Raw genomic sequence first — 25,790 nt, forward strand, 5'->3', positions numbered from 1 at the left:
AGGGACAGAGTGCGGAGGGACAGAGTGCGGAGGGACAGAGTGCGGAGGGACAGACTGTGGAGGGACAGAGTGTGGAGGGACAGAGTGCGGAGGGACAGACTGTGGAGGGACAGAGTGCGGAGGGACAGAGTGCGGAGGGACAGAGTGTGGAGGGACAGACTGTGGAGGGACAGAGTGCGGAGGGACAGACTGTGGAGGGACAGAGTGCGGAGGGACAGAGTGCGGAGGGACAGAGTGCGGAGGGACAGAGTGTGGAGGGACAGACTGTGGAGGGACAGAGTGCGGAGGGACAGAGTGCGGAGGGACAGACTGTGGAGGGACAGAGTGCGGAGGGACAGAGTGTGGAGGGACAGAGTGCGCAGGAACAGAGTGCGGAGGGACAGAGTGTGGAGGGACAGAGTGCGCAGGGACAGAGTGTGGAGGGACGGACTGTGGAGGGACAGAGTGTGGAGGGACAGAGTGTGGAGGGACAGACTGTGGAGGGACAGAGTGTGGAGGGACAGAGTGAGGAGGGACAGACTGTGGAGGGACAGACTGTGGAGGGACAGAGTGTGGAGGGACAGAGTGTGGAGGGACAGACTGTGGAGGGGCAGAGTGTGGAGGGACAGAGTGTGGAGGGGCAGAGTGTGGAGGGACAGAGTGTGGAGGGACAGACTGTGGAGGGACAGAGTGCGGAGGGACAGAGTGAGGAGGGACAGACTGTGGAGGGACAGACTGTGGAGGGACAGAGTGTGGAGGGACAGAGTGTGGAGGGACAGACTGTGGAGGGGCAGAGTGTGGAGGGACAGAGTGTGGAGGGGCAGAGTGTGGAGGGATAGAGTGTGGAGGGACAGAGTGTGGAGGGGCAGAGTGTGGAGGGATAGAGTGTGGAGGGACAGAGTATGGAGGGGCAGAGTGTGGAGGGATAGAGTGTGGAGGGACAGACTGTGGAGGGACAAACTGTGGAGGGACAGAGTGTGGAGGGACAGAGTGTGGAGGGACAGACTGTGGAGGGGCAGAGTGTGGAGGGACAGAGTGCGGAGGGACAGAGTACGGAGGGACAGAGTGCGGAGGGACAGAGTGCGGAGGGACAGAGTGTGGAGGGACAGAGTGGAGGGACAGAGTGTGGAGGGACAGAGTGTGGAGGGACGGAGTGCGGAGGGACAGAGTACGGAGGGACAGAGTGCGGAGGGACAGAGTATGGAGGGACAGAGTGGAGGGACAGAGTGTGGAGGGACAGAGTGTGGAGGGACGGAGTGCGGAGGGACAGAGTACGGAGGGACAGAGTGCGGAGGGACAGAGTGTGGAGGGACAGAGTGGAGGGACGGAGTGCGGAGGGACAGAGTGCGGAGGGACAGAGTATGGAGGGACAGAGTGGAGGGACAGAGTGTGGAGGGACAGAGTGTGGAGGGACGGAGTGCGGAGGGACGGAGTACGGAGGGACAGAGTACGGAGGGACAGAGTGCGGAGGGACAGAGTGTGGAGGGACAGAGTGGAGGGACGGAGTGCGGAGGGACAGAGCACGGAGGGACAGAGTGCGGAGGGGCGGAGTGCGGAGGGACGGAGTGCGGAGGGACGGAGTGTGGAGGGACGGAGTGCGGAGGGACGGAGTGTGGAGGGACGGAGGTGAAAATGACTCAGTCTGGGTCACGTTCCGATCATTAGGTCAGGGATCTGACCCCGGGGTGAGGGTAAAACCGGAGCCGTGCGGAGTCCGGTCCGGGTTCGGACATTCCAGGGACAGGGATGGAGCCGGTGTTTGAGGCAGAGTTTGAAGGGAAGGTCTTCCGTTTTCCCGATGTTTAGAACAGAGGCCATTCAGCCCATTGTGTCTGTGCCAGCAAAACTAGAGAAGAAAGGAGGCAGTGTCTGATCCCAGTCCCAGTCCCCGGTCCCCGGTCCAGTCCCAGTCCCCAGTCCCAGTCCCCGGTCCCCGGTCCAGCCCCCAGTCCCCGGTCCAGTCCCAGCCCCTGGTCCCCGGTCCAGTCCCAGCCCCCGGTCCAGTCCCAGTCCCCGGTCCCCAGTCCAGTCCCAGCCCCCGGTCCCCGGTCCCCGGTCCAGCCCCCGGTCCCCGGTCCAGTCCCAGCCCCCGGTCCCCGGTCCAGCCCCCGGTCCCCGGTCCAGTCCCCGGTCCCCGGTCCAGCCCCCAGTCCCCGGTCCAGCCCCCGGTCCCCGGTCCAGTCCCCGGTCCCCGGTCCAGCCCCCGGTCCCCGGTCCAGCCCCCAGTCCCCGGTCCAGTCCCCGGTCCCCGGTCCAGCCCCCAGTCCCCGGTCCAGTCCCAGTCCCCGGTCCCTGGTCCCCGGTCCAGTCCCAGCCCCCGGTCCCCGGTCCAGCCCCCAGTCCCCGGTCCAGTCCCCGGTCCCCGGTCCCCGGTCCAGCCCCCAGTCCCCGGTCCAGTCCCAGTCCCCGGTCCCCGGTCCAGTCCCAGTCCCCGGTCCCTGGTCCCCGGTCCAGTCCCAGTCCCAGTCCCCGGTCCCCCGGTCCAGTCCCAGTCCCCGGTCCCCGGTCCAGTCCCAGTCCCCGGTCCCCGGTCCCCGGTCCAGTCCCAGTCCCAGTCCCCGGTCCCCCGGTCCAGTCCCAGTCCCCGGTCCCCGGTCCAGTCCCAGTCCCCGGTCCCCCGGTCCAGTCCCAGTCCCCGGTCCCCGGTCCAGTCCCAGTCCCCGGTCCCTGGTCCCCGGTCCAGTCCCAGTCCCTGGTCCCCGGTCCAGTCCCAGTCCCCGGTCCCCGGTCCAGTCCCAGTCCCAGTCCCCGGTCCCCGGTCCAGTCCCAGTCCCCGGTCCCCGGTCCCCGGTCCCCGCTCCAGTCCCAGTCCCCGGTCCAGTCCCAGTCCCCGGTCCCCGGTCCCCGGTCCCCGCTCCAGTCCCAGTCCCCGGTCCAGTCCCGGTCCCCGGTCCCCGCTCCAGTCCCAGTCCCCGGTCCCCGGTCCCCGCTCCAGTCCCGGTCCCCGGTCCCCGCTCCAGTCCCAGCCCCCGGTCCCCGGTCCCCGCTCCAGTCCCAGTCCCCGGTCCCCGGTCCCCGCTCCAGTCCCAGTCCCAGTCCCCGGTCCCCGGTCCAGCCCCCAGTCCCCGGTCCAGTCCCAGTCCCCAGTCCCAGTCCCCAGTCCCCGGTCCAGTCCCAGTCCCCGGTCCCCAGTCCAGTCCCAGCCCCCGGTCCCCGGTCCCCGGTCCAGCCCCCGGTCCCCGGTCCAGTCCCAGCCCCCGGTCCCCGGTCCAGCCCCCGGTCCCCGGTCCAGTCCCCGGTCCCCGGTCCAGCCCCCAGTCCCCGGTCCAGCCCCCGGTCCCCGGTCCAGTCCCAGCCCCCGGTCCCCGGTCCAGCCCCCGGTCCCCGGTCCAGTCCCAGCCCCCGGTCCCCGGTCCAGCCCCCGGTCCCCGGTCCAGTCCCAGCCCCCGGTCCCCGGTCCAGCCCCCGGTCCCCGGTCCAGTCCCCGGTCCCCGGTCCCCGGTCCAGCCCCCAGTCCCCGGTCCAGTCCCCGGTCCCCGGTCCAGCCCCCAGTCCAGTCCCAGCCCCCGGTCCCCGGTCCCCGGTCCAGCCCCCGGTCCCCGGTCCAGTCCCAGTCCCCGGTCCCCGGTCCAGCCCCCAGTCCCCGGTCCAGCCCCCGGTCCCCGGTCCAGTCCCCGGTCCCCGGTCCAGCCCCCGGTCCCCGGTCCAGCCCCCAGTCCCCGGTCCAGTCCCCGGTCCCCGGTCCAGCCCCCGGTCCCCGGTCCAGCCCCCAGTCCCCGGTCCAGTCCCCGGTCCCCGGTCCAGCCCCCAGTCCCCGGTCCAGTCCCAGTCCCCGGTCCCTGGTCCCCGGTCCAGTCCCTGGTCCCCGGTCCCCGGTCCAGCCCCCAGTCCCCGGTCCAGTCCCAGTCCCCGGTCCCCGGTCCAGTCCCAGTCCCCGGTCCCTGGTCCCCGGTCCAGTCCCAGTCCCAGTCCCCGGTCCCCCGGTCCAGTCCCAGTCCCCGGTCCCCGGTCCAGTCCCAGTCCCCGGTCCCTGGTCCCCGGTCCAGTCCCAGTCCCTGGTCCCCGGTCCAGTCCCAGTCCCCGGTCCCCGGTCCAGTCCCAGTCCCAGTCCCCGGTCCCCGGTCCCCGGTCCAGTCCCAGTCCCCGGTCCCCGGTCCCCGGTCCAGTCCCAGTCCCTGGTCCCCGGTCCAGTCCCAGTCCCCGGTCCCTGGTCCCTGGTCCCCGGTCCAGTCCCAGTCCCTGGTCCCCGGTCCAGTCCCAGTCCCTGGTCCCCGGTCCAGTCCCAGTCCCCGGTCCCCGGTCCAGTCCCCGGTCCAGTCCCCGGTCCCCGGTCCCCGGTCCAGTCCCAGTCCCCGGTCCCCGGTCCCCGGTCCCCGCTCCAGTCCCAGTCCCCGGTCCAGTCCCAGTCCCCGGTCCCCGGTCCAGTCCCGGTCCCCGGTCCCCGCTCCAGTCCCAGTCCCAGTCCCCGGTCCCCGGTCCCCGGTCCCCGCTCCAGTCCCAGTCCCCGGTCCCCGCTCCAGTCCCAGTCCCAGTCCCCGGTCCCCGGTCCCCGGTCCAGTCCCAGTCCCCGCTCCAGTCCCAGCCCCCGGTCCCCGGTCCCCGGTCCAGTCCCAGTCCCCGGTCCCCGGTCCCCGGTCCAGTCCCAGTCCCCGGTCCCCGCTCCAGTCCCGGTCCCCGGTCCCCGCTCCAGTCCCAGCCCCCGGTCCCCGGTCCCCGCTCCAGTCCCAGTCCCCGGTCCCCGGTCCCCGGTCCAGTCCCAGTCCCCAGTCCCAGTCCCCGGTCCCCGGTCCAGCCCCCAGTCCCCGGTCCAGTCCCAGCCCCTGGTCCCCGGTCCAGTCCCAGCCCCCGGTCCAGTCCCAGTCCCCGGTCCCCAGTCCAGTCCCAGTCCCCGGTCCCCAGTCCAGTCCCAGCCCCCGGTCCAGTCCCAGTCCCCGGTCCCCGGTCCAGTCCCAGCCCCCGGTCCAGCCCCCAGTCCCCGGTCCAGTCCCAGCCCCTGGTCCCCGGTCCAGTCCCAGCCCCCGGTCCAGTCCCGGTCCCCGGTCCCCAGTCCAGTCCCAGCCCCCGGTCCCCGGTCCCCGGTCCAGCCCCCGGTCCCCGGTCCAGTCCCAGCCCCCGGTCCCCGGTCCAGTCCCCGGTCCCCGGTCCAGCCCCCGGTCCCCGGTCCAGCCCCCGGTCCCCGGTCCAGTCCCCGGTCCCCGGTCCAGCCCCCGGTCCCCGGTCCAGCCCCCGGTCCCCGGTCCAGCCCCCAGTCCCCGGTCCCTGGTCCCCGGTCCAGTCCCAGCCCCCGGTCCCCGGTCCAGCCCCCAGTCCCCGGTCCAGTCCCCGGTCCCCGGTCCCCGGTCCAGCCCCCAGTCCCCGGTCCAGTCCCAGTCCCCGGTCCCCGGTCCAGTCCCAGTCCCCGGTCCCTGGTCCCCGGTCCAGTCCCAGTCCCAGTCCCCGGTCCCCCGGTCCAGTCCCAGTCCCCGGTCCCCGGTCCAGTCCCAGTCCCCGGTCCCCGGTCCCCGGTCCAGTCCCAGTCCCCGGTCCCTGGTCCCCGGTCCAGCCCCCAGTCCCCGGTCCAGTCCCAGCCCCCGGTCCCCGGTCCAGCCCCCGGTCCCCGGTCCAGTCCCCGGTCCCCGGTCCAGCCCCCAGTCCCCGGTCCAGCCCCCGGTCCCCGGTCCAGTCCCCGGTCCCCGGTCCAGCCCCCGGTCCCCGGTCCAGCCCCCAGTCCCCGGTCCAGTCCCCGGTCCCCGGTCCAGCCCCCAGTCCCCGGTCCAGTCCCAGTCCCCGGTCCCTGGTCCCCGGTCCAGTCCCAGCCCCCGGTCCCCGGTCCAGCCCCCAGTCCCCGGTCCAGTCCCCGGTCCCCGGTCCCCGGTCCAGCCCCCAGTCCCCGGTCCAGTCCCAGTCCCCGGTCCCCGGTCCAGTCCCAGTCCCCGGTCCCTGGTCCCCGGTCCAGTCCCAGTCCCAGTCCCCGGTCCCCCGGTCCAGTCCCAGTCCCCGGTCCCCCGGTCCAGTCCCAGTCCCCGGTCCCCGGTCCAGTCCCAGTCCCCGGTCCCTGGTCCCCGGTCCAGTCCCAGTCCCTGGTCCCCGGTCCAGTCCCAGTCCCCGGTCCCCGGTCCAGTCCCAGTCCCAGTCCCCGGTCCCCGGTCCCCGGTCCAGTCCCAGTCCCCGGTCCCCGGTCCCCGGTCCAGTCCCAGTCCCTGGTCCCCGGTCCAGTCCCAGTCCCCGGTCCCTGGTCCCCGGTCCAGTCCCAGTCCCTGGTCCCCGGTCCAGTCCCAGTCCCTGGTCCCCGGTCCAGTCCCAGTCCCCGGTCCCCGGTCCAGTCCCCGGTCCAGTCCCCGGTCCCCGGTCCCCGGTCCAGTCCCAGTCCCCGGTCCCCGGTCCCCGGTCCCCGCTCCAGTCCCAGTCCCCGGTCCAGTCCCAGTCCCCGGTCCCCGGTCCAGTCCCGGTCCCCGGTCCCCGCTCCAGTCCCAGTCCCAGTCCCCGGTCCCCGGTCCCCGGTCCCCGCTCCAGTCCCAGTCCCCGGTCCCCGCTCCAGTCCCAGTCCCAGTCCCCGGTCCCCGGTCCCCGGTCCCCGCTCCAGTCCCAGTCCCCGGTCCCCGCTCCAGTCCCAGTCCCAGTCCCCGGTCCCCGGTCCCCGGTCCCCGCTCCAGTCCCAGTCCCCGGTCCCCGCTCCAGTCCCAGTCCCCGGTCCCCGCTCCAGTCCCAGTCCCCGGTCCCCGGTCCCCGGTCCAGTCCCAGTCCCCGCTCCAGTCCCAGCCCCCGGTCCCCGGTCCCCGGTCCAGTCCCAGTCCCCGGTCCCCGGTCCCCGGTCCAGTCCCAGTCCCCGGTCCCCGCTCCAGTCCCGGTCCCCGGTCCCCGCTCCAGTCCCAGCCCCCGGTCCCCGGTCCCCGGTCCAGTCCCAGTCCCCGGTCCCCGGTCCCCGGTCCAGTCCCAGTCCCCGGTCCCCGCTCCAGTCCCGGTCCCCGGTCCCCGCTCCAGTCCCAGCCCCCGGTCCCCGGTCCCCGCTCCAGTCCCAGTCCCCGGTCCCCGGTCCCCGGTCCAGTCCCAGTCCCCAGTCCCAGTCCCCGGTCCCCGGTCCAGCCCCCAGTCCCCGGTCCAGTCCCAGTCCCCAGTCCCCGGTCCAGTCCCAGCCCCCGGTCCAGTCCCAGTCCCCGGTCCCCAGTCCAGTCCCAGCCCCCGGTCCCCGGTCCCCGGTCCAGCCCCCGGTCCCCGGTCCAGTCCCAGCCCCCGGTCCCCGGTCCAGCCCCCGGTCCCCGGTCCAGTCCCCGGTCCCCGGTCCAGCCCCCAGTCCCCGGTCCAGCCCCCGGTCCCCGGTCCAGTCCCAGCCCCCGGTCCCCGGTCCAGCCCCCGGTCCCCGGTCCAGTCCCCGGTCCCCGGTCCAGCCCCCGGTCCCCGGTCCAGCCCCCAGTCCCCGGTCCAGTCCCCGGTCCCCGGTCCAGCCCCCAGTCCCCGGTCCAGTCCCAGTCCCCGGTCCCTGGTCCCCGGTCCAGTCCCAGCCCCCGGTCCCCGGTCCAGCCCCCAGTCCCCGGTCCAGTCCCCGGTCCCCGGTCCCCGGTCCAGCCCCCAGTCCCCGGTCCAGTCCCAGTCCCCGGTCCCCGGTCCAGTCCCAGTCCCCGGTCCCTGGTCCCCGGTCCAGTCCCAGTCCCAGTCCCCGGTCCCCCGGTCCAGTCCCAGTCCCCGGTCCCCGGTCCAGTCCCAGTCCCCGGTCCCTGGTCCAGTCCCAGTCCCCGGTCCCCGGTCCAGTCCCAGTCCCCGGTCCCCGGTCCAGCCCCCAGTCCCCGGTCCAGTCCCAGTCCCCGGTCCCCGGTCCAGTCCCAGTCCCCGGTCCCTGGTCCCCGGTCCAGTCCCAGTCCCAGTCCCCGGTCCCCCGGTCCAGTCCCAGTCCCCGGTCCCCGGTCCAGTCCCAGTCCCCGGTCCCCGGTCCCCGGTCCAGTCCCAGTCCCCGGTCCCTGGTCCCCGGTCCAGCCCCCAGTCCCCGGTCCAGTCCCAGCCCCCGGTCCCCGGTCCAGCCCCCGGTCCCCGGTCCAGTCCCCGGTCCCCGGTCCAGCCCCCAGTCCCCGGTCCAGCCCCCGGTCCCCGGTCCAGTCCCCGGTCCCCGGTCCAGCCCCCGGTCCCCGGTCCAGCCCCCAGTCCCCGGTCCAGTCCCCGGTCCCCGGTCCAGCCCCCAGTCCCCGGTCCAGTCCCAGTCCCCGGTCCCTGGTCCCCGGTCCAGTCCCAGCCCCCGGTCCCCGGTCCAGCCCCCAGTCCCCGGTCCAGTCCCCGGTCCCCGGTCCCCGGTCCAGCCCCCAGTCCCCGGTCCAGTCCCAGTCCCCGGTCCCCGGTCCAGTCCCAGTCCCCGGTCCCTGGTCCCCGGTCCAGTCCCAGTCCCAGTCCCCGGTCCCCCGGTCCAGTCCCAGTCCCCGGTCCCCGGTCCAGTCCCAGTCCCCGGTCCCTGGTCCCCGGTCCAGTCCCAGTCCCTGGTCCCCGGTCCAGTCCCAGTCCCCGGTCCCCGGTCCAGTCCCAGTCCCAGTCCCCGGTCCCCGGTCCAGTCCCAGTCCCCGGTCCCCGGTCCCCGGTCCCCGCTCCAGTCCCAGTCCCCGGTCCAGTCCCAGTCCCCGGTCCCCGGTCCAGTCCCGGTCCCCGGTCCCCGCTCCAGTCCCAGTCCCAGTCCCCGGTCCCCGGTCCCCGGTCCCCGCTCCAGTCCCAGTCCCCGGTCCCCGGTCCAGTCCCAGTCCCAGTCCCCGGTCCCCGGTCCCCGGTCCAGTCCCAGTCCCCGCTCCAGTCCCAGCCCCCGGTCCCCGGTCCCCAGTCCCCGGTCCCCGCTCCAGTCCCAGCCCCCGGTCCCCGGTCCCCGGTCCAGTCCCAGTCCCCGGTCCCCGGTCCCCGGTCCAGTCCCAGTCCCCGGTCCCCGCTCCAGTCCCGGTCCCCGGTCCCCGCTCCAGTCCCAGCCCCCGGTCCCCGGTCCCCGCTCCAGTCCCAGTCCCCGGTCCCCGGTCCAGTCCCAGCCCCCGGTCCCCGGTCCCCGGTCCAGTCCCAGTCCCCGGTCCCCGGTCCAGTCCCAGTCCCCGGTCCCCGGTCCAGCCCCCGGTCCCCGGTCCAGTCCCAGTCCCCGGTCCCCGCTCCAGTCCCAGCCCCCGGTCCCCGGTCCCCGCTCCAGTCCCAGTCCCCGGTCCCCGGTCCCCGGTCCAGTCCCAGTCCCCGGTCCCCGGTCCAGTCCCAGCCCCCGGTCCCCAGCCCCCGGTCCCCGGTCCCCGCTCCAGTCCCAGTCCCCGGTCCCCGCTCCAGTCCCAGCCCCCGGTCCCCGGTCCCCGGTCCAGTCCCAGTCCCCGGTCCCCGGTCCAGTCCCCGGTCCCCGGTCCAGTCCCAGTCCCCGGTCCCCGGTCCCCCGGTCCAGTCCCAGTCCCCGGTCCCCGGTCCAGCCCCCGGTCCCCGGTCCAGTCCCCGGTCCCCGGTCCAGTCCCAGCCCCCGGTCCCCGGTCCAGTCCCAGCCCCCGGTCCCCGGTCCCCGGTCCCCGGTCCAGCCCCCGGTCCCCGGTCCCCCGGTCCAGCCCCCGGTCCCCGGTCCAGTCCCAGCCCCCGGTCCCCGGTCCCCCATTCCAGCCCCCGGTCCCCGGTCCCCGGTCCCCGGTCCCCGGTCCCCCGGTCCAGCCCCCGGTCCCCGGTCCCCGGTCCCCGGTCCCCCGGTCCAGTCCCAGTCCCCGGTCCCCGGTCCCCCGGTCCAGTCCCAGTCCCCGGTCCCCGGTCCCCCGGTCCAGTCCCAGTCCCCGGTCCCCAGTCCCCAGTCCCCGGTCCAGTCCCAGCCCCCGGTCCCCAGTCCCCGGTCCAGTCCCAGTCCCCGGTCCCCAGTCCCCAGTCCCCGGTCCAGTCCCAGCCCCCGGTCCCCAGTCCCCGGTCCAGTCCCAGTCCCCGGTCCCCGGTCCCCCGGTCCAGTCCCAGTCCCCGGTCCCCAGTCCCCAGTCCCCGGTCCAGTCCCAGCCCCCGGTCCCCAGTCCCCGGTCCCCGGTCCAGTCCCCGGTCCAGTCCCAGCCCCCGGTCCCCAGTCCCCGGTCCCCGGTCCCCGCTCCAGTCCCAGTCCCCGGTCCCCGGTCCCCGCTCCAGTCCCAGTCCCCGGTCCCCGGTCCAGTCCCAGTCCCCGGTCCCCGGTCCAGTCCCAGTCCCCGGTCCCCAGTCCCCGGTCCCTGGTCCCCGGTCCAGTCCCCGCTCCAGTCCCAGTCCCCGGTCCCCAGTCCCCGGTCCAGTCCCAGCCCCCGGTCCCCAGTCCCCGGTCCCCGGTCCAGTCCCAGTCCCCAGTCCCCGGTCCCCGGTCCCCGGTCCAGTCCCCGGTCCTGTCCCAGCCCCCGGTCCCCAGTCCCCGGTCCCCGGTCCAGTCCCAGTCCCCGGTCCCCGGTCCCCCGGTCCAGTCCCAGCCCCCGGTCCCCGGTCCAGCCCCCGGTCCCCGGTCCAGTCCCCGGTCCCCGGTCCAGTCCCAGTCCCCGGTCCCCGGTCCCCCGGTCCAGTCCCAGTCCCCGGTCCCCGGTCCCCGGTCCAGTCCCAGTCCCCGGTCCCCGGTCCCCCGGTCCAGTCCCAGTCCCCGGTCCCCCGGTCCAGTCCCAGCCCCCGGTCCCCGGTCCCCGGTCCAGCCCCCGGTCCCCGGTCCAGTCCCAGTCCCCGGTCCCCGCTCCAGTCCCAGTCCCCGGTCCCCGGTCCAGCCCCCGGTCCCCGGTCCAGTCCCAGTCCCCGGTCCCCGCTCCAGTCCCAGTCCCCGGTCCCCGGTCCCCGGTCCAGTCCCAGTCCCCGGTCCCCCGGTCCAGTCCCAGTCCCCGGTCCCCCGGTCCAGTCCCAGCCCCCGGTCCCCGGTCCAGCCCCCGGTCCCCGGTCCAGTCCCCGGTCCCCAGTCCAGTCCCAGTCCCCGGTCCCCCGGTCCAGTCCCAGTCCCCGGTCCCCGGTCCCCCGGTCCAGTCCCAGTCCCCGGTCCCCGGTCCCCCGGTCCAGTCCCAGTCCCCGGTCCCCAGTCCCCAGTCCCCGGTCCAGTCCCCGGTCCAGTCCCAGTCCCCGGTCCCCAGTCCCCGGTCCCCGGTCCAGTCCCCGCTCCAGTCCCAGTCCCCGGTCCCCAGTCCCCGGTCCCCGGTCCAGTCCCAGTCCCCGGTCCCCGGTCCCCGCTCCAGTCCCAGTCCCCGGTCCCCAGTCCCCGGTCCCTGGTCCCCGGTCCAGTCCCCGCTCCAGTCCCAGTCCCCGGTCCCCAGTCCCCGGTCCCCGGTCCCCGCTCCAGTCCCAGTCCCCGGTCCCCAGTCCCCGGTCCCTGGTCCCCGGTCCAGTCCCCGCTCCAGTCCCAGTCCCCGGTCCCCAGTCCCCGGTCCCCGGTCCCCGCTCCAGTCCCAGTCCCCGGTCCCCAGTCCCCGGTCCCTGGTCCCCGGTCCAGTCCCCGCTCCAGTCCCAGTCCCCGGTCCCCAGTCCCCGGTCCCCGGTCCCCGCTCCAGTCCCAGTCCCCGGTCCCCAGTCCCCGGTCCCTGGTCCCCGGTCCAGTCCCCGCTCCAGTCCCAGTCCCCGGTCCCCAGTCCCCGGTCCAGTCCCAGCCCCCGGTCCCCAGTCCCCGGTCCCCGGTCCCCGCTCCAGTCCCAGTCCCCGGTCCCCGGTCCCCGCTCCAGTCCCAGTCCCCGGTCCCCGGTCCAGTCCCAGTCCCCGGTCCCCGCTCCAGTCCCAGTCCCCGGTCCCCGGTCCAGTCCCGGTCCCCGGTCCCCGCTCCAGTCCCAGTCCCCGGTCCCCGGTCCCCGGTCCAGTCCCAGTCCCCGGTCCCCAGTCCCCGGTCCCTGGTCCCCGGTCCAGTCCCAGTCCCCGGTCCAGTCCCAGCCCCCGATCCAGTCCCAGTCCCCAGTCCAGTCCCCGGTCCCCGGTCCAGTCCCCGGTCCCCGGTCCAGTCCCAGCCCCCTGGTCCGTGCCCCGGGAGCCCCAACACGTTCGATCTGAGTCCCTGACAGACGGGTTCGAATGTTTCAGCCTCAATCACCAACTTCGGCCGTGAATACCCACCCCCCTGTGAGGGTAAAGGTTTCCCCCCCAATCCCCTCTGATCCTCTCATTTATATCTACACCCCCCCCGGTAACTGACCCCTCGGCGAGGGGCTCTGTCCCCTCTACCCTATCCACTATCCTGTTCCTCAGCCGGCTCACCCCTCAGCCTCTGCTCTAAGGAAAATAACCTGTCGTCTCCCAACGCCAGGGACCCGGGTTCAATTCCCGGCTCGGGTCACTGTCTGTGCGGAGTCTGCATGTCCTCCCCGTGTCTGCGTGGGTTTCCTCCTGCAGTCTGAAAGACGAGCTGGTTAGGGTGGATTGGACCGGGCTAAACTCTCCCTCTGGGACTCCAGCAACTTCTAGCTGGTATTCCCAGCCCAGTGTAAACCTGCCTTTCTCCCTGGCCTGCCTGAACTCCAAGTGGGAAAAGGGTTGGAAATTTGTTCCTGATTCTGTGAGGACAGGAATATAAGCGGCAGGAAGGATGGACGTTGTGTGTATCAATGCGGTGGGTGACACAGTGCCCTTGTGAATGTCGTACCGGATCAGGGCTCCGAGTACTGGGGGAGGAATGTGTTATTCATGTTACTATTCGTCAAGGTAGCCCGTGTATCCTGGCAACCGGATTCCATTCCCAGTATTCCTGACAGCAGCAGCCGACTGATCGTTCCGCCTTTTCGGAATGCATTCCAATCTCAGTTCCTGTCACTTCAGAAGCACTTTGGTAGTATTTACATTTAAAGAGTTCTGTCACTATTACACCCGAGCTGAATGCTGAGAAAGCTCAGTGAGTCTGTCTAAATAATACGTATCGTCAAAACGAAAAGAGTCAAAACAAAGTCACAAAACAAAGGAGATTGTCATCGACTTCAGGAAGTGGAGAGGAGAACGTGCCCCTGTCTATATCAGTGAGGGTGAAGTAGAAATGGTCGAGAGCTTCAGGTTTTTAGGTGCCCAGATCACCAATAACCTGTCCTGGTCCCCCCCATGCCGACACTATAGTTAAGAAAGCCCCACCAACGCCTCTACTTTCTCAGGAGACGAAGGAAATTTGGCATGTCCGCTACAACTCTCACCAACTTTTACAGATGCCCCATAGAAAGCATTCTTTCTGGTTGTATCACAGTTTGGTCTGGGCTCCCGCTCTGCCCAAGACCATGAGGAACTATCAAAGATCGTGAATGTAGCCCAATCCATTCACACAAACCAGCCCCCCATCCTACACTTCCCGCTGCCTCAGCAAATCAGCCAGCTTAATTAAAGACCCCACACATCCCGGACATTCTCTCTTCCACCTTCTTCCTTCGGGAAAAAGATACAAAAGTCTGAGATCACGTTCCAACCGACTCAAACACAGCGTCTTCCCTGCTGCTGTCTGAGTGAACCTACCTCGCACTAAGCTGATCTTTCTCTACACCCTCGCTATGACTGTAACTCTACATTCTGCACTCGCTCCTTTCCTTCTCTATGTACGGTATGCTTTGTCTGTATAGCGTGTAAGAAACAATACTTTTCACTGTATACTAATACACGTGACAATAATAAATTAAAATCAAAAACAGGGATTGTTGGTGCCCGGGTGAAGGAACCTATAAGGAACGCTGAATAAGAGTGTGCTCGGATCAATCATCCCAACTCAGAGAGTTCTTTGTGAAATGGGTTTGGTGAATTTGACCCAATGTGAATTGTTCTGGGCTCACAGTTTAAATCTGTTCATCACGGCTGGGATTTTCCAGCTGCGCTCACCCCGAAGACCAGAAAATCCCTCCCGAGATCACGGGACCTTTGTGTGATCCGTGTCCCCCCCCCCCCCCCCCCCCCTACAATTCCTGTTGTGGGGGAAATTCCACCCCATATCGTCATTTTCCACAGGTTGGATGGAGTCCTTTTTAATTCATCCGTGGGACATGGGTATCACTGGCTGGGCTGGTATTTATTACCCATTCCTAGGCGCCCTTGTCCAGAGGGTAACTGAGAGTCACCCACATCACTGTGGCTCTGGAGTCACATGCAGGCCAGACTGGGTAAGGACAGCAGATTTCCTTCCCTAAAGGACATTAGTGAACCAGACGGGTTTTTCAGACAATCGACAATGAGTCACCAGTAGATTCTTAATTCTGGATAGTTTTTACTGAATTCAAATTCCACCATCTGCTGTGGCGGGATTCGAACCCGGGTCCCCAGGAGTGTCTGGATTCACGGTCTAGGGATTATACCACGAGGCCATCACCTCTCCAAAGCTCCTGTGACACTGATAGTAACATTCAGAATCAGAAACTCTGGTTTCACTGGTGTGAAGGTACAGAACAACTGGACCCCATCCAGCCTGGGGGAAATAGCAACATGGGACGGCATGGAAACACAGTGGGTCACAGCTCCAGGGTCCTGGGTTCGATTCCCAGCTCGGGTCACTGTCTGTGTGGAGTTTGCACATTCTCCTCGTGTCTGCGTGGGTTTCCTCCCACAGTCCAAAGATGTGTGGGTTAGGTTGATTTGGCCATGCTAAAATTGTCCTTAGTGTCCTGAGATGTGTAGGTTAAAGGGATAAATATGTAGGGATATGGGAGTAGTACCTGTGGGATTGTGTTCAGTGCAGACTCGATGGGCTGAAGGGCCTCTTTCTGCACTGTAGAGTTTCTATGATTTTATGAACAAACTGAATTACAGAATACTGGGAGGCCATTTGGCTCATCCAGCCTGTACTAGCTCTCGGATAGAGTGATCCAATTAGTCTCACCTCTAATAGATCTACACATCTATCCAGTAAATATCCAATTCCCCTACCAAACTTCCCTCCAAACCTACTGGCATTGTCACTTGCAGACAGTATATTCCAAATGGTGATTAAAAAGCTGCTTTTTAAAAAACTGGTCATTCTTCTAAATCTCGGTTTTAATTTAAATCTAGGAAGATATTTACACTTCACCATTGTCAGAGTCTGATAGGCAAAGATCACCAACTTGTCACCTGTTTCCTGACAGTGAACCTCTCGGCTCTTAGTCCAAACGTCTGTTCGGACAATTCCCAAGCACCCGGAGGAAACCCACACAGACACAGGGAGAATGTGCAAACTCCACACAGACAGTGACCCGAGCCGGGAATCGAACCCAGGACCCTGGAGCTGTGTTGACCTGGTGTTGTGAGACTTACTGTGAGACAGCAGTGCCATCCACTGTGCCACCATCATTGATGGGTATCAAATATTAAAAGATTTTAACCACAGTGGATAGATGGGATAGGATATAGGTCAGCTTGGAAGGGCCAAATGGCCTATTCCTGTTCTTTTGATTCCATCCTTTCGCAAAATATCAAATTCCAGAAGGAGGAACTGGAGTCGGAATATTACTGGATGGATCTCAGCAGTGGGAATGTGTTCCCCAGCTCACAAAAATGTGAGATTTTGTGCCCACATCTCTGGAGTGTCAGAGATGTGAGCAGTGGGCAGGCAGTGGGCAGTGGTCAGTCAGTGGTCAGTCAGTGAGCAGTCAGTGGGCAATGGTCAGTCAGTCGTCAGTCAGTGGGCAGTGACGCTCTCCCAGTTTGGCCTCTTCAACCAGGGAACAAGTTAAGTTTAACAACGCGAACTGATTGGCATGAGCAGAGACCAGTGAGGGAGAGGAACCGGCAACAAACAGAGAAGTGGAAATAATTTCATTTCAGGATTAAAACCGACAAAATCCACAGCAACTGGTTCAAAACACTGAGAAACGATACATTTCCCCACACGATACACACAACGATTATAGATAGTTTAAAAAGCCTGGACAAGTTTTGAATTTTAACATTGGTAAAAGTTATTGTAACTTTGAGAAAGTTTCGGAGTAGTTTTCTCCGGGCGATGGGAGGAAGGGAATGAGTTTAATGAAGATCTTACCAGGAGGTGTTTCATGTTGGGAGGTTTGGAGCTCGCTTTGTCCTTTGCTGCTGTCTCTCTAACTGTCCAAGGGCATTGAGAGTGACAGCTCTGAAATCCTGCAGCTCCTGGCTGCCAAGCTAAGGGCAGCTGCACAGATCAAACTTCAGCCTGGATCCAGCAGCACTGGCCCAAGGCCAGAGAATGATACTGCATTGATATAGCACCTCCCCAGCACACAGTTCTTTACAGCCAATGAAGTATTTTTGAAATACTTCACTGACTGTAAAGAGGCAGCACAGTGGGTTAGCACTGCTGTCTCACAGCTCCAGGGACCCGGGTTCGATTCCCGGCTCGGGTCATTGTCTGTGCGGAGTTTGCACATTCTCCCCGTGTCTGCGTGGGTTTCCTCCGGGTGCTCCAGATTCCTCCTACAATCCAAAGATATGCAGGTTAGGGTGCACTGGCCGTGATGAATCGCCACAATGCATCAGGGCAATTAGCAGGGTAAATGTGTGGCGATACAGGGATAGGGGCTAATTGGGACTGTGATCAGTGCAAGCTCGATGGGCTGAATGGCCTCCTTCTGCACTGTAGGATTCTGAGTTGGACCCTCCAGCCTGCCCCGCCATTCAATACCTTACTGTAACCTCAAACCCACATTCCCGCCTACCCCAGATAACCTTTCACCCCCCCTCACCCCCATTAATCAAGTATCTCTCTTGCTGGGCCTTCAAAAGATTCATAGACTCTGCTTCACGGCCTTTCGAGGGACAGACTTCCAGACACTCATCACCTTCTGAAGAAGACGATTCTCCTCGTCTCCGTGACTCCTTATTTTGTCCGAGTTCCAGATTCTCCCACAACAGGCAACATCCTCTCCACACCCACCCTGTCGAAACCCGTCAGAGATCTGCAAGCTCTCTATCCAGGTGCCTCTTATTCTTCTGAATCCCAAAATGGAGATTAGAATCCACGGGATCCCTACAGAGCCGAAGGAGACCATTCAGCCCATTGAGTCTGTGCCAACTCTCCAAAGGAGCATTCTCCAGTCCCACTCCTGAACCTTACCCTCAGAGTACCGCACACTTACACTGGCCAATCAACCAACCCGCACAGCTTTCGGACTGTGGGAGGAAACCGGAGCACCCGGAGGAAACCCACGCAGACATGGGGAGAATGTGCAGACTCCACACAGACAGTGACCCCGAGCCGGGAATCGAACCCAGGTCCCTGGCGCTGTGAGGCAGCAGTGCTAACCACCGTGCCACCTCATATTGATACTGATCAGGTGTTAAGAGATTTTAACCACAGTGGATAGATGGGATAGGCTATAGATGGACTGAATGGCCTATCCTTCATCCTATGATTCCAACTCTTAGCCAAATATCCAGAAGGAACAACACTGGACAGCTCTCAGCCGGGTCGGATGTATTTCCGTGTTAAAATCTTGGAATTCTGCAGCCAGATGGAAATCCTGCAGATGTTGAAAATCTGAAGTGAAAGGGAGATGATGTAGGAAGTATTCAGCAGCAGGGACAGTGTCAATGGGTTAGCTCTGCTGCCTGACAGCTCCAGCTGGTACCGGCAGGGTGGGTGGATAGGTGACATGTCTGGAGTTTAGTGAATTCTGTCCCAGATTCAACTTCACCTGTGAGTTCCCAGCAAAATCTCCCAATGTGTCCAATACCTTCTGGAATGAACCTTCTCCACTGAGCTCCTTCACGAGCTGGAGACTCCCAGGCTCGCTGAGTAGCTCAGTAACTTTGGGAACATCCCTGGTCTTCCCGGGAGCTTCCTGCAGGGACCATGTTCAGAGCAAAGTGATTCCTTTGGAAGTCTCGTGTCAGACACAAAAACAACACATTCCATCCAACAGAACTGGTTTTGCAACGTGGTGTTGGGACCACAGCCCCATCGGTCGTGATCTTACTGGATAATGGAGCAGGTTCAAAGGGCTGTGCTCCAGTCTTTTCTCCTACACGTTGATGGGATGTGGACCTCGCTGGCTGGGCCAGCATTTATTACCCACCTCTAATTGCCCCTCGAGAAGGTGGTGGTGAGCTGCCGTCTTGAGCTGCCGCACTCCCCGAGATGTAGGTACACCCACAGCACTGTTAGGTTTTTGGGGTCGGACAGGGGAGAGGACCCTGTCCCCTTTCCTTCCAGCTCTGACATTTCTGTTTCGGTTCACATCCAACCCTCGTTGCCCCCTGTCATGCCTTGTCCTTGTGGCTTGTTGTCTTCTGGGCCTTTCTCTTATATATTATATATTATTATTCAGCTTAGCTTTTTCTTGTCTGGGGTGGTGAGTGGGAGAGGGGGGGTACCCCTGTGTGGTAGAAGAGAAAGACTAGGCGGTGGGGAGGGGGTAGAGAACAAAGGAAAGCAGGGGGATGGTCTGCTTCTGTCGTGGGGGGTGATTGTTGAGGTGGTGTGTGTTAGGAAAAGGGGGGGGTGCTAGGTGGGGGGTTTGTGTGTTTCTGGGGGCTGGAGTTACAGGGTTTTAACCCAGCGACAGTGAAGGGTATATTTTCAGGTATCTGCTGCCCTTGTCCTGCGAGTTAGTCCTGGGCGAGGGTTTGGAAGGTGCTGCCTAAGGAACCTTGGTGAGTTGATACACTTCACCTTGTAGATGGTACACACCTACTGAGCGTCAGTGATGGAGGGAGTGGATAGGCTGCTTTGTCCTGGATGGTGTTGAGTGTTGGAGCTGCACCCATCCAGGCGAGGGGATCAGTGTCAGTGCTGGACATGGTGGTTTGGGAGACGGCCAGTTCGATCCGCCCTCCTTGCTGCTGGATTTAAAGGATCTTCCTACAGCATCACCAGAGGGATTGGAATGCCATGCCTGCTGCGGTTGTAAATGCGCCCATTTTGGGGGCGTTTAAGAGATCCGTGGATAGGTTTATGGATGAAAAGGGATTGGTTTAGGTTAGAGGGTCATTGTTTTTTAACTGGTCGACGCAACATCGTGGGCCGAAGGGCCTGTTCTGCGCTGTAATGTTCTATGTTCTATTCTATGTTCTATCACTGCAACTTCACACAAACCATCCTCCCATTCATTGACTCTGTCTACACTTCCTGCTGCCTTGGCAAAGCAGCCGGCATAATTAAAGACCCCACACACCCCGGACATTCTCTCTTCCATCTTCTTCCTTTGGGAAAAAGATACAAAAGTCTGAGCTCATGTACCAACTGACTCAAGAACAGCTTCTTCCCTGCTGCTGTCAGACTTTTGAATGGACTTATTTTGCATTAAGTTGATCTTTCTCTACACCCTCGCTGTGACTTTAACACTACATTCTGCACCCTCTCATTTCCTTCTCTAGGAACGGTATGCTTTGTCTGTATTGCGAGCAAGAAACAATACTTTTCGCTGTATACTAATAGATGTGACAATAATAAATCAAATCAAAAATCCAGTTCTTTCAGTTCCCGCAAATACAGCTAGTCACACACCTTCGAGTCGACACACTCACAACTCATTTATCCACATTTACTTTATTCCTGTTCAGCCCCCTTGTTATTCCAGCTCTGAGTACATTCCGGTAATCTCCTTATGAACAGCTTTTAACTGGTTAATGGGCTGATAGTCCCACACTCGTTGCTGTTCAGCTTTGGTGGGTTAGTGTACCCTGAAGGTTAACTTCTCTTTACCCCCTTCACAGAGCCCCAGTTTCAGAGGTTCCAGAATTCATTGTGATCCTGTGAATTAAACTGCTGAGCGCTGGTGTGAAATTCACCCTGCGCTGAACTCATCGCAGAACCATTTACACAAAGGGGCCATTCAGCCCTCAGGGGATAATAATATCCAATCCCATTTTCCAGCTCTTCTTCCATAACCCAGTGGCTTACAACGTCTCCCTGGTTTCACAGAATCCCTACAGTGCAGGAGAGGCCCACTGAGTTAGCACTGACCCTCCGAAAGAGCCTCCCACCCAGGCCTTCCCCTCCGCACGTAACCCTGCACATTTACCATGGCCAGTCCACCTAACCTACACATCTTTTGGAGTGTGGGAGGAAACCGGAGCACCCGGAGGAAACCCACGCAGACACGGGGAGAACATGCAGACTCTGCACAGACAGTGACCCAAGGTTGGAATCAAACCCGGGTCCCTGCGACGCAGCAGTGCTAATCACTGTGCCGCCACTGATATTCGCATATCCAAGTATTTTTTTTAAATGTTGACAAGGATTTCTGCCTCACCCTTCAGGCAGTGAATTCCAGAAGCTCGATTCCTCTGTGATTCTGTCTCGTGTTCCTACTAATTAATTTAAATCTATGATCCCCCCCTCCCCGCACTCAATCCCTCGGTTATTGATTTCTCTGCTAAGGGCACTGATGAGTTTACACACCTCAATTTAACCCTCCCTCACTCAGCCTCCTCTTCCAAAGAAACTAACCCCAGCCAACTCAGTCTTCCCTCCTAGTTATTAGAATATTCCTACATTCTGACTGTGCTCTCTGCTCTTTGATCCTCTGTATCCCAGATCTTTTCTGTCCTGCTTGCATCAGTGATCTGTGGACACAGACGTCAAGGTTCTGTTCCACTTCTCGGTGTTTGAACATTAATTAAGTGATGCCTTTGCTGCATTTTTCCTTCTCAAGGAGACAATCTCCTGATGACTAATCAGAGAATCACGCAATGGTTACAGTACCAAAAGAAGCCATTCAGCCCATCACATGCCTGCTAGCTCTCTGCAAGTGCAATCCCATTGGTTGCGACCCCCTTTCCCTCTCCCCATTGGCCCTGCAGTTTGTTCCTGTTCCGGGACTGATCCAATCCTGTTGTGATCGAGCTGACCCCGTGCTCGCTCCCAGGCACTGCCTTTCCAACCTGAGCCACTCACCGTGTGAGAACTATCTGCAGGATTCTCCGACAGTCCGAGCCCCAGGACCAGAAATTTCCACCCAAACTCAACAGACCCTCCAACGATCCGCCGAACTTCCTGTCTCGCCCGTTAGGATTCCTGTGGGAGAGACAGGAGAATGTTGGCCAGTGTTTCAATCTGTAGCCATTACTCCTTTTGCCGATCAAATCAGCGACCTCTGGTTTTTCACCCATGACCTCTCTGTAACGACACCGTCTGGGCCCGAATAACACTGAACATCCCTGTCCTTTAAACATTCTCGACGTTTCTCTAAAGCAGTCGAACGATGGTATCTGTGGAGAGAGAATAGGGTCGTCCAGACTTGAAACATTGGCTCCGTTCTCTCTCTATTGTCAGACCTGCTGAGATTCTCCAGCATTTACTGATTTTGTTACAGACAATATTCATATCATCCGCAAAGTTCTTAGTCACACCCCCTCACGTTTAGATCTAACTGATTGATGTGTACTGGAAAAAGGAAGGGAGCTAACACTGAGCCTCGTGGAACCCCACTGGGATCAGTCTCCCAGTCATAGAATCCCTACACTGCAGAAAGAGACCATTCAGCCCATCGAGTCTGCACTGACAACAATTCCTATAACCTCACCTATTTACCCTGCTAATCCCCCTGATAGCAAGGGCAATTTAGCCTGGCCAATCTACCTAACCCACACATCTTTCGGACTGTGGGAGGAAACCTGGAGGAAACCCACGCAGACATGGGGAGAATGTGCAGACTCCACACAGGCAGTGAATTGAAGCCGGGTCCCTGGTGCTGTGAGGCAGCAGCGCTAACAACTGTGCCACCCAAAATTGATTAATAAGATGTGGGGGTCACTGACTGGGCCAGAATTTGTTGCCCATTCCTAACCATTTCAGAGGGCATTTAAGATTCAACCACATTGCTGTGGCTCTGGAGTCACATGTAGGCCAGACCGGGTAAGGATGGCAGATTTCCTTCCCTAAAGGACATTAGTGAACCCGGTGGCACAACTGACAATAGTTTCATGGTCATCGTTAAACTTTTAATTCCAGATTTTTACTGAATTTAGATTTCACAATCTGTCGAGGTGGGATTCGAACCCAGGTTCCCAGAGTGTGTGTAGATAACTAACCCAGTGACGATAGCACTACACCATCACCTGGCTCCAATCACTAAACATCCATCGATTATTATTATCCTTTACTTCCTGACACTGAACCCATTTTAAATCCAATCCTCGGGGTCCCAAAGGGGCCTTTATTTTTTGACTGTCTGTCATGTGAGACCTTGTCAAGATCCATCCGAAATCAAATGTGTAACCTTCTGTGAGTCTCCTTGTTACGTCAAACACGTCAACCCAAATTAGTCAGAAAAGTCCCTCAGAAAGTCCACGCTGACTGCCGTTGATAAATCCATGTCTGTCTAACCATAATCATAGAATCCCTACACTGAAGGGAGGCCATTCAGCCCACTGAGTGTAAGCAGTGAATAGTCTATCAAGCTCAGTGAAAATGTTAACATATCTGCCAAAATCCACTGTCAAAACTGTCAGAAGCAACTGTCCTGAAGTCCTGTCAAAGGGACTTGTCAAACTCTCAAGCCGTTTAAAAGTCCTGTCCTTTAAATATCTAAAAAAAAGTCTGGCATGTTAAAACAAATCATTAAAATCAATCCCAGTTATTTATTGCAGAGCAGGGTCCAGGCACGATAGACGGAGAGATTACCTGATCATTTCCATTTCCATCAGGAATCATAGAATTCATATAGTGCAGAAGGAGACTACTCAGCCCGTCAAGCCTGTACCACATCTATCCCACCCAGGCCCCATCCCCATAATCCTACTTAATCACCTGCTGGTCCCTCTGACACTAAGGGGCAATTTAGCAAGGCCAATCCGCCTAACCTGGGTCCCTGGTGCTTGCGTGGCAGCAGTGCCAACCACTGTGATGCCCGGTGACTGTTGTAACGTCAAAATAATTCGGAGCTGATGGTGACCTCTGTGATATTGGGTCTGAGCTGCACTCACTTTTATCGACCAGCTGGTTATTATTTACCAGAGTGAACTCTGTTAGAGTTGAGTTGTGTTCCGTTAGGGGGTTGTTTATGTTGGAATGTGTTTTTGATGAACTCCCAGTCCCAGGGCTGCTCTCTGCATTCAGATCTTTGTGTTTTGGTTCAGCGCAAAGTTGCAAATTGTTAATCAGTCTGAGACCAGTTACAATTCCAGCTCTGAATAAACTAAACACAGTGAGGTGGGAGTGATTTATTCCACTGCTCTAGGGTAGGAGATTTCTATCATCCCCTTGCTAACATCTCTACAACTGCAGCCAAGGGGGAACAGACCCAGCTTTGAGCAAATCCACCGTCCCCTCCAGCAGCAGCTGGCCACTGCAGTCTCGTGTTTATACACTGGGATCGACCTTTGTCTTCTTGCTGATATGATGGTTGCGACATCATGCCATGCTTCTGTACGTCACTGAATGACTCAGTGTGGCCCCTGGCAGTCTGTACCAGTCTCCTATTGGGGTGGCACAGCAGCTGGCACCGCTGGCTCACAGCGCCAGGGACCTAGGTTCGATTCCCAGTTTGGATCACCGTCTGTGTGGAGTTTGCAAGTTCTCCCCATGTCTGCATGGGTTTCCCCTGGGTGCTCCAGTTTCCTCCCACAATCTGCTGGTTAGGTGGATTGGCTGTGCAAAATTCTCCCTCAGTGTAACCCAAACAGGTGTTGGGGTGGGGTGACTAGGGGATTTTCACAGTAACTTCATTGCGGTGTTAATGTAAGCCTGTTTGTGACACTAATAAATAAATAAACATTATTTAGGAAGGTGTTCGAAGGAGCATCAGGAGATACTGACTGCTTTACACCTCCTGGGCAAAACGGCTTTGATGTGATTCATCTGAAATGTGTTTTGTTGTTGGTGATTTCAGAAACACATCAGATAAATTGGCACAGCAAGCTCCCACAAATGGGTTTAATGTCTGACCCAGTGAGGCAGTGACAGGGTGGCTCTCCCCCGGGAGGTCTCCCGTTTAGATTGGCATTGGAACCCATGGGTGTCTGACACTGAGCTGAAAGCTGGCACCCAGCGGGAGAGGAAACTCATGGTTCCTGTCACCAGCCGCATCCAGTTTATCACAATCCCATCACCACCAGCAGACTTCAACCCGGATTCTCACTGCTCCTGGGATCCTCCCTGCTCTGAATTCCAACCCCCCCCATTCCCAGGATTCTCCCCCTTCCAAGGATTCTCTCCACTCCGGATTCCCCCCATCCTGGGATTCTCCCCACTCTGGATTGCCCTCCTCCTGGGACTTTCTCTTCTCCCTGGATTCTCCCCACTCCTGGATTCACCCCACTCCCAGGATTCACCCCACTCCTGGATTCACCCCACTCCCGGGATTCACCCCACACTCCCGGGATTCACCCCACACTCCCGGGATTCACCCCACTCCTGGATTCACCCCACTCCCGGGATTCACCCCACACTCCCGGGATTCACCCCACTCCTGGATTCTCCCTGCTCCCGGATTCCCCACATTCCCGGGATTCGCCCCACTCCCGGGATTCGCCCCACTCCCGGGATTCGCCCCACTCCTGGATTCTCCCTGTTCCCGGATTCCCCACACTCCCGGGATTCACCCCACTCCTGGATTCTCCCTGTTCCCGGATTCCCCACACTCCCGGGATTCGCCCCACTCCTGGATTCTCCCTGCTCCCGGATTCCCCACATTCCCGGGATTCACCCCACTCCTGGATTCTCCCTGCTCCCGGATTCCCCACATTCCCGGGATTCACCCCACTCCTGGGTTCTCCCTGCTCCCGGATTCCCCACATTCCCGGGATTCACCCCACTCCTGGGTTCTCCCTGCTCCCGGATTCCCCACACTCCCGGGATTCACCCCACTCCTGGGTTCTCCCTGCTCCCGGATTCCCCACACTCCCGGGATTCACCCCACTCCCGGGATTCTCCCTGTTCCCGGATTCCCCACACTCCCGGGATTCACCCCACTCCTGGATTCTCCCTGCTCCCGGATTCCCCACATTCCCGGGATTCACCCCACTCCTGGGTTCTCCCTGCTCCCGGATTCCCCACACTCCCGGGATTCACCCCACTCCTGGATTCTCCCTGTTCCCGGATTCCCCACATTCTCGGGATTCACCCCACTCCTGGGTTCTCCCTGCTCCCGGATTCCCCACACTCCCGGGATTCACCCCACTCCTGGATTCTCCCTGTTCCCGGATTCCCCACACTCCCGGGATTCGCCCCACTCCTGGATTCTCCCTGCTTCCGGATTCCCCACACTCCCGGGATTCACCCCACTCCCGGGATTCCCCACACTCCCGGGATTCACCCCACTCCTGGGATTCTCCCTGCTCCCGGATTCCCCACATTCTCGGGATTCACCCCACTCCTGGGTTCTCCCTGCTCCCGGATTCCCCACACTCCCGGGATTCACCTCACTCCTGGATTCTCCCTGCTCCCAGATTCCCCACACTCCCGGGATTCACCCCACTCCTGGGTTCTCCCTGCTCCCGGATTCCCCACACTCCCGGGATTCACCCCACTCCTGGATTCTCCCTGTTCCCGGATTCCCCACACTCCCGGGATTCACCCCACTCCAGGATTCTCCCTGTTCCCGGATTCCCCACACTCCCGGGATTCCCCACACTCCCGGGATTCACCCCACTCCTGGGATTCTCCCTGCTCCCGGATTCCCCACATTCTTGGGATTCACCCCACTCCTGGGTTCTCCCTGCTCCCGGATTCCCCACAGTCCCGGGATTCTCCCCACTCCTGGGTTTCTCCCTGCTCCCGGATTCCCCACACTCCTGGGATTCTCCCCGCTCTCGGATATTCCAACCCTCTGGCACAATGGGAACCTGACAAGCTCCACAGACTGAGTTGTGGTAGCGCCCATTTGGGCAGCGTGAGTGAGTGGGGCAGTGCTGAGGGAATGGGGCTACATGGTCAGTCGGGGGTGGGGGTGGGGGTGGTGCACAAAAGTAAAATCCTCAGCAGCCTGATCCTGGGAATCGGAGGCCGGCCTGTGATGCAAGGGGGTTAGTCAGTCGTGGGAACATCCCTATAAGAGGGTGGGGTGTCCTGCAGCGGGAGGAGTGGGGTGTGGGGGGGTGGAGGGCGTGTGCGGTGGGGGGCATGTGGGTGGGGGGGAGGGTAGGGACCGCGGAGGGTGTTGTGACAG

General features: G+C 62.0%; 1 protein-coding gene across 1 annotated transcript in view; it reads right to left on the bottom strand.

The window, feature by feature from the left end:
• Nucleotides 1–15,879, bottom strand: part of cox7a1 (cytochrome c oxidase subunit 7A1) — a 29,435-nt gene extending 13,556 nt beyond the window's left edge. The window contains exon 1 of the mRNA XM_080181970.1: nucleotides 15,746–15,879. Coding sequence (XP_080038096.1) covers nucleotides 15,746–15,760 — 15 coding nt within the window. The 5' untranslated portion in view covers nucleotides 15,761–15,879. The remainder of the gene's footprint in view (nucleotides 1–15,745) is intronic.
• Nucleotides 15,880–25,790: the final 9,911 nt, after the last annotated feature.

The sequence above is a fragment of the Carcharhinus amblyrhynchos genome, unplaced genomic scaffold (assembly GCF_965287045.1).
Source record: "Carcharhinus amblyrhynchos unplaced genomic scaffold, sCarAmb.v2.hapA scaffold_44, whole genome shotgun sequence".
NCBI lineage: Eukaryota > Metazoa > Chordata > Chondrichthyes > Carcharhiniformes > Carcharhinidae > Carcharhinus > Carcharhinus amblyrhynchos.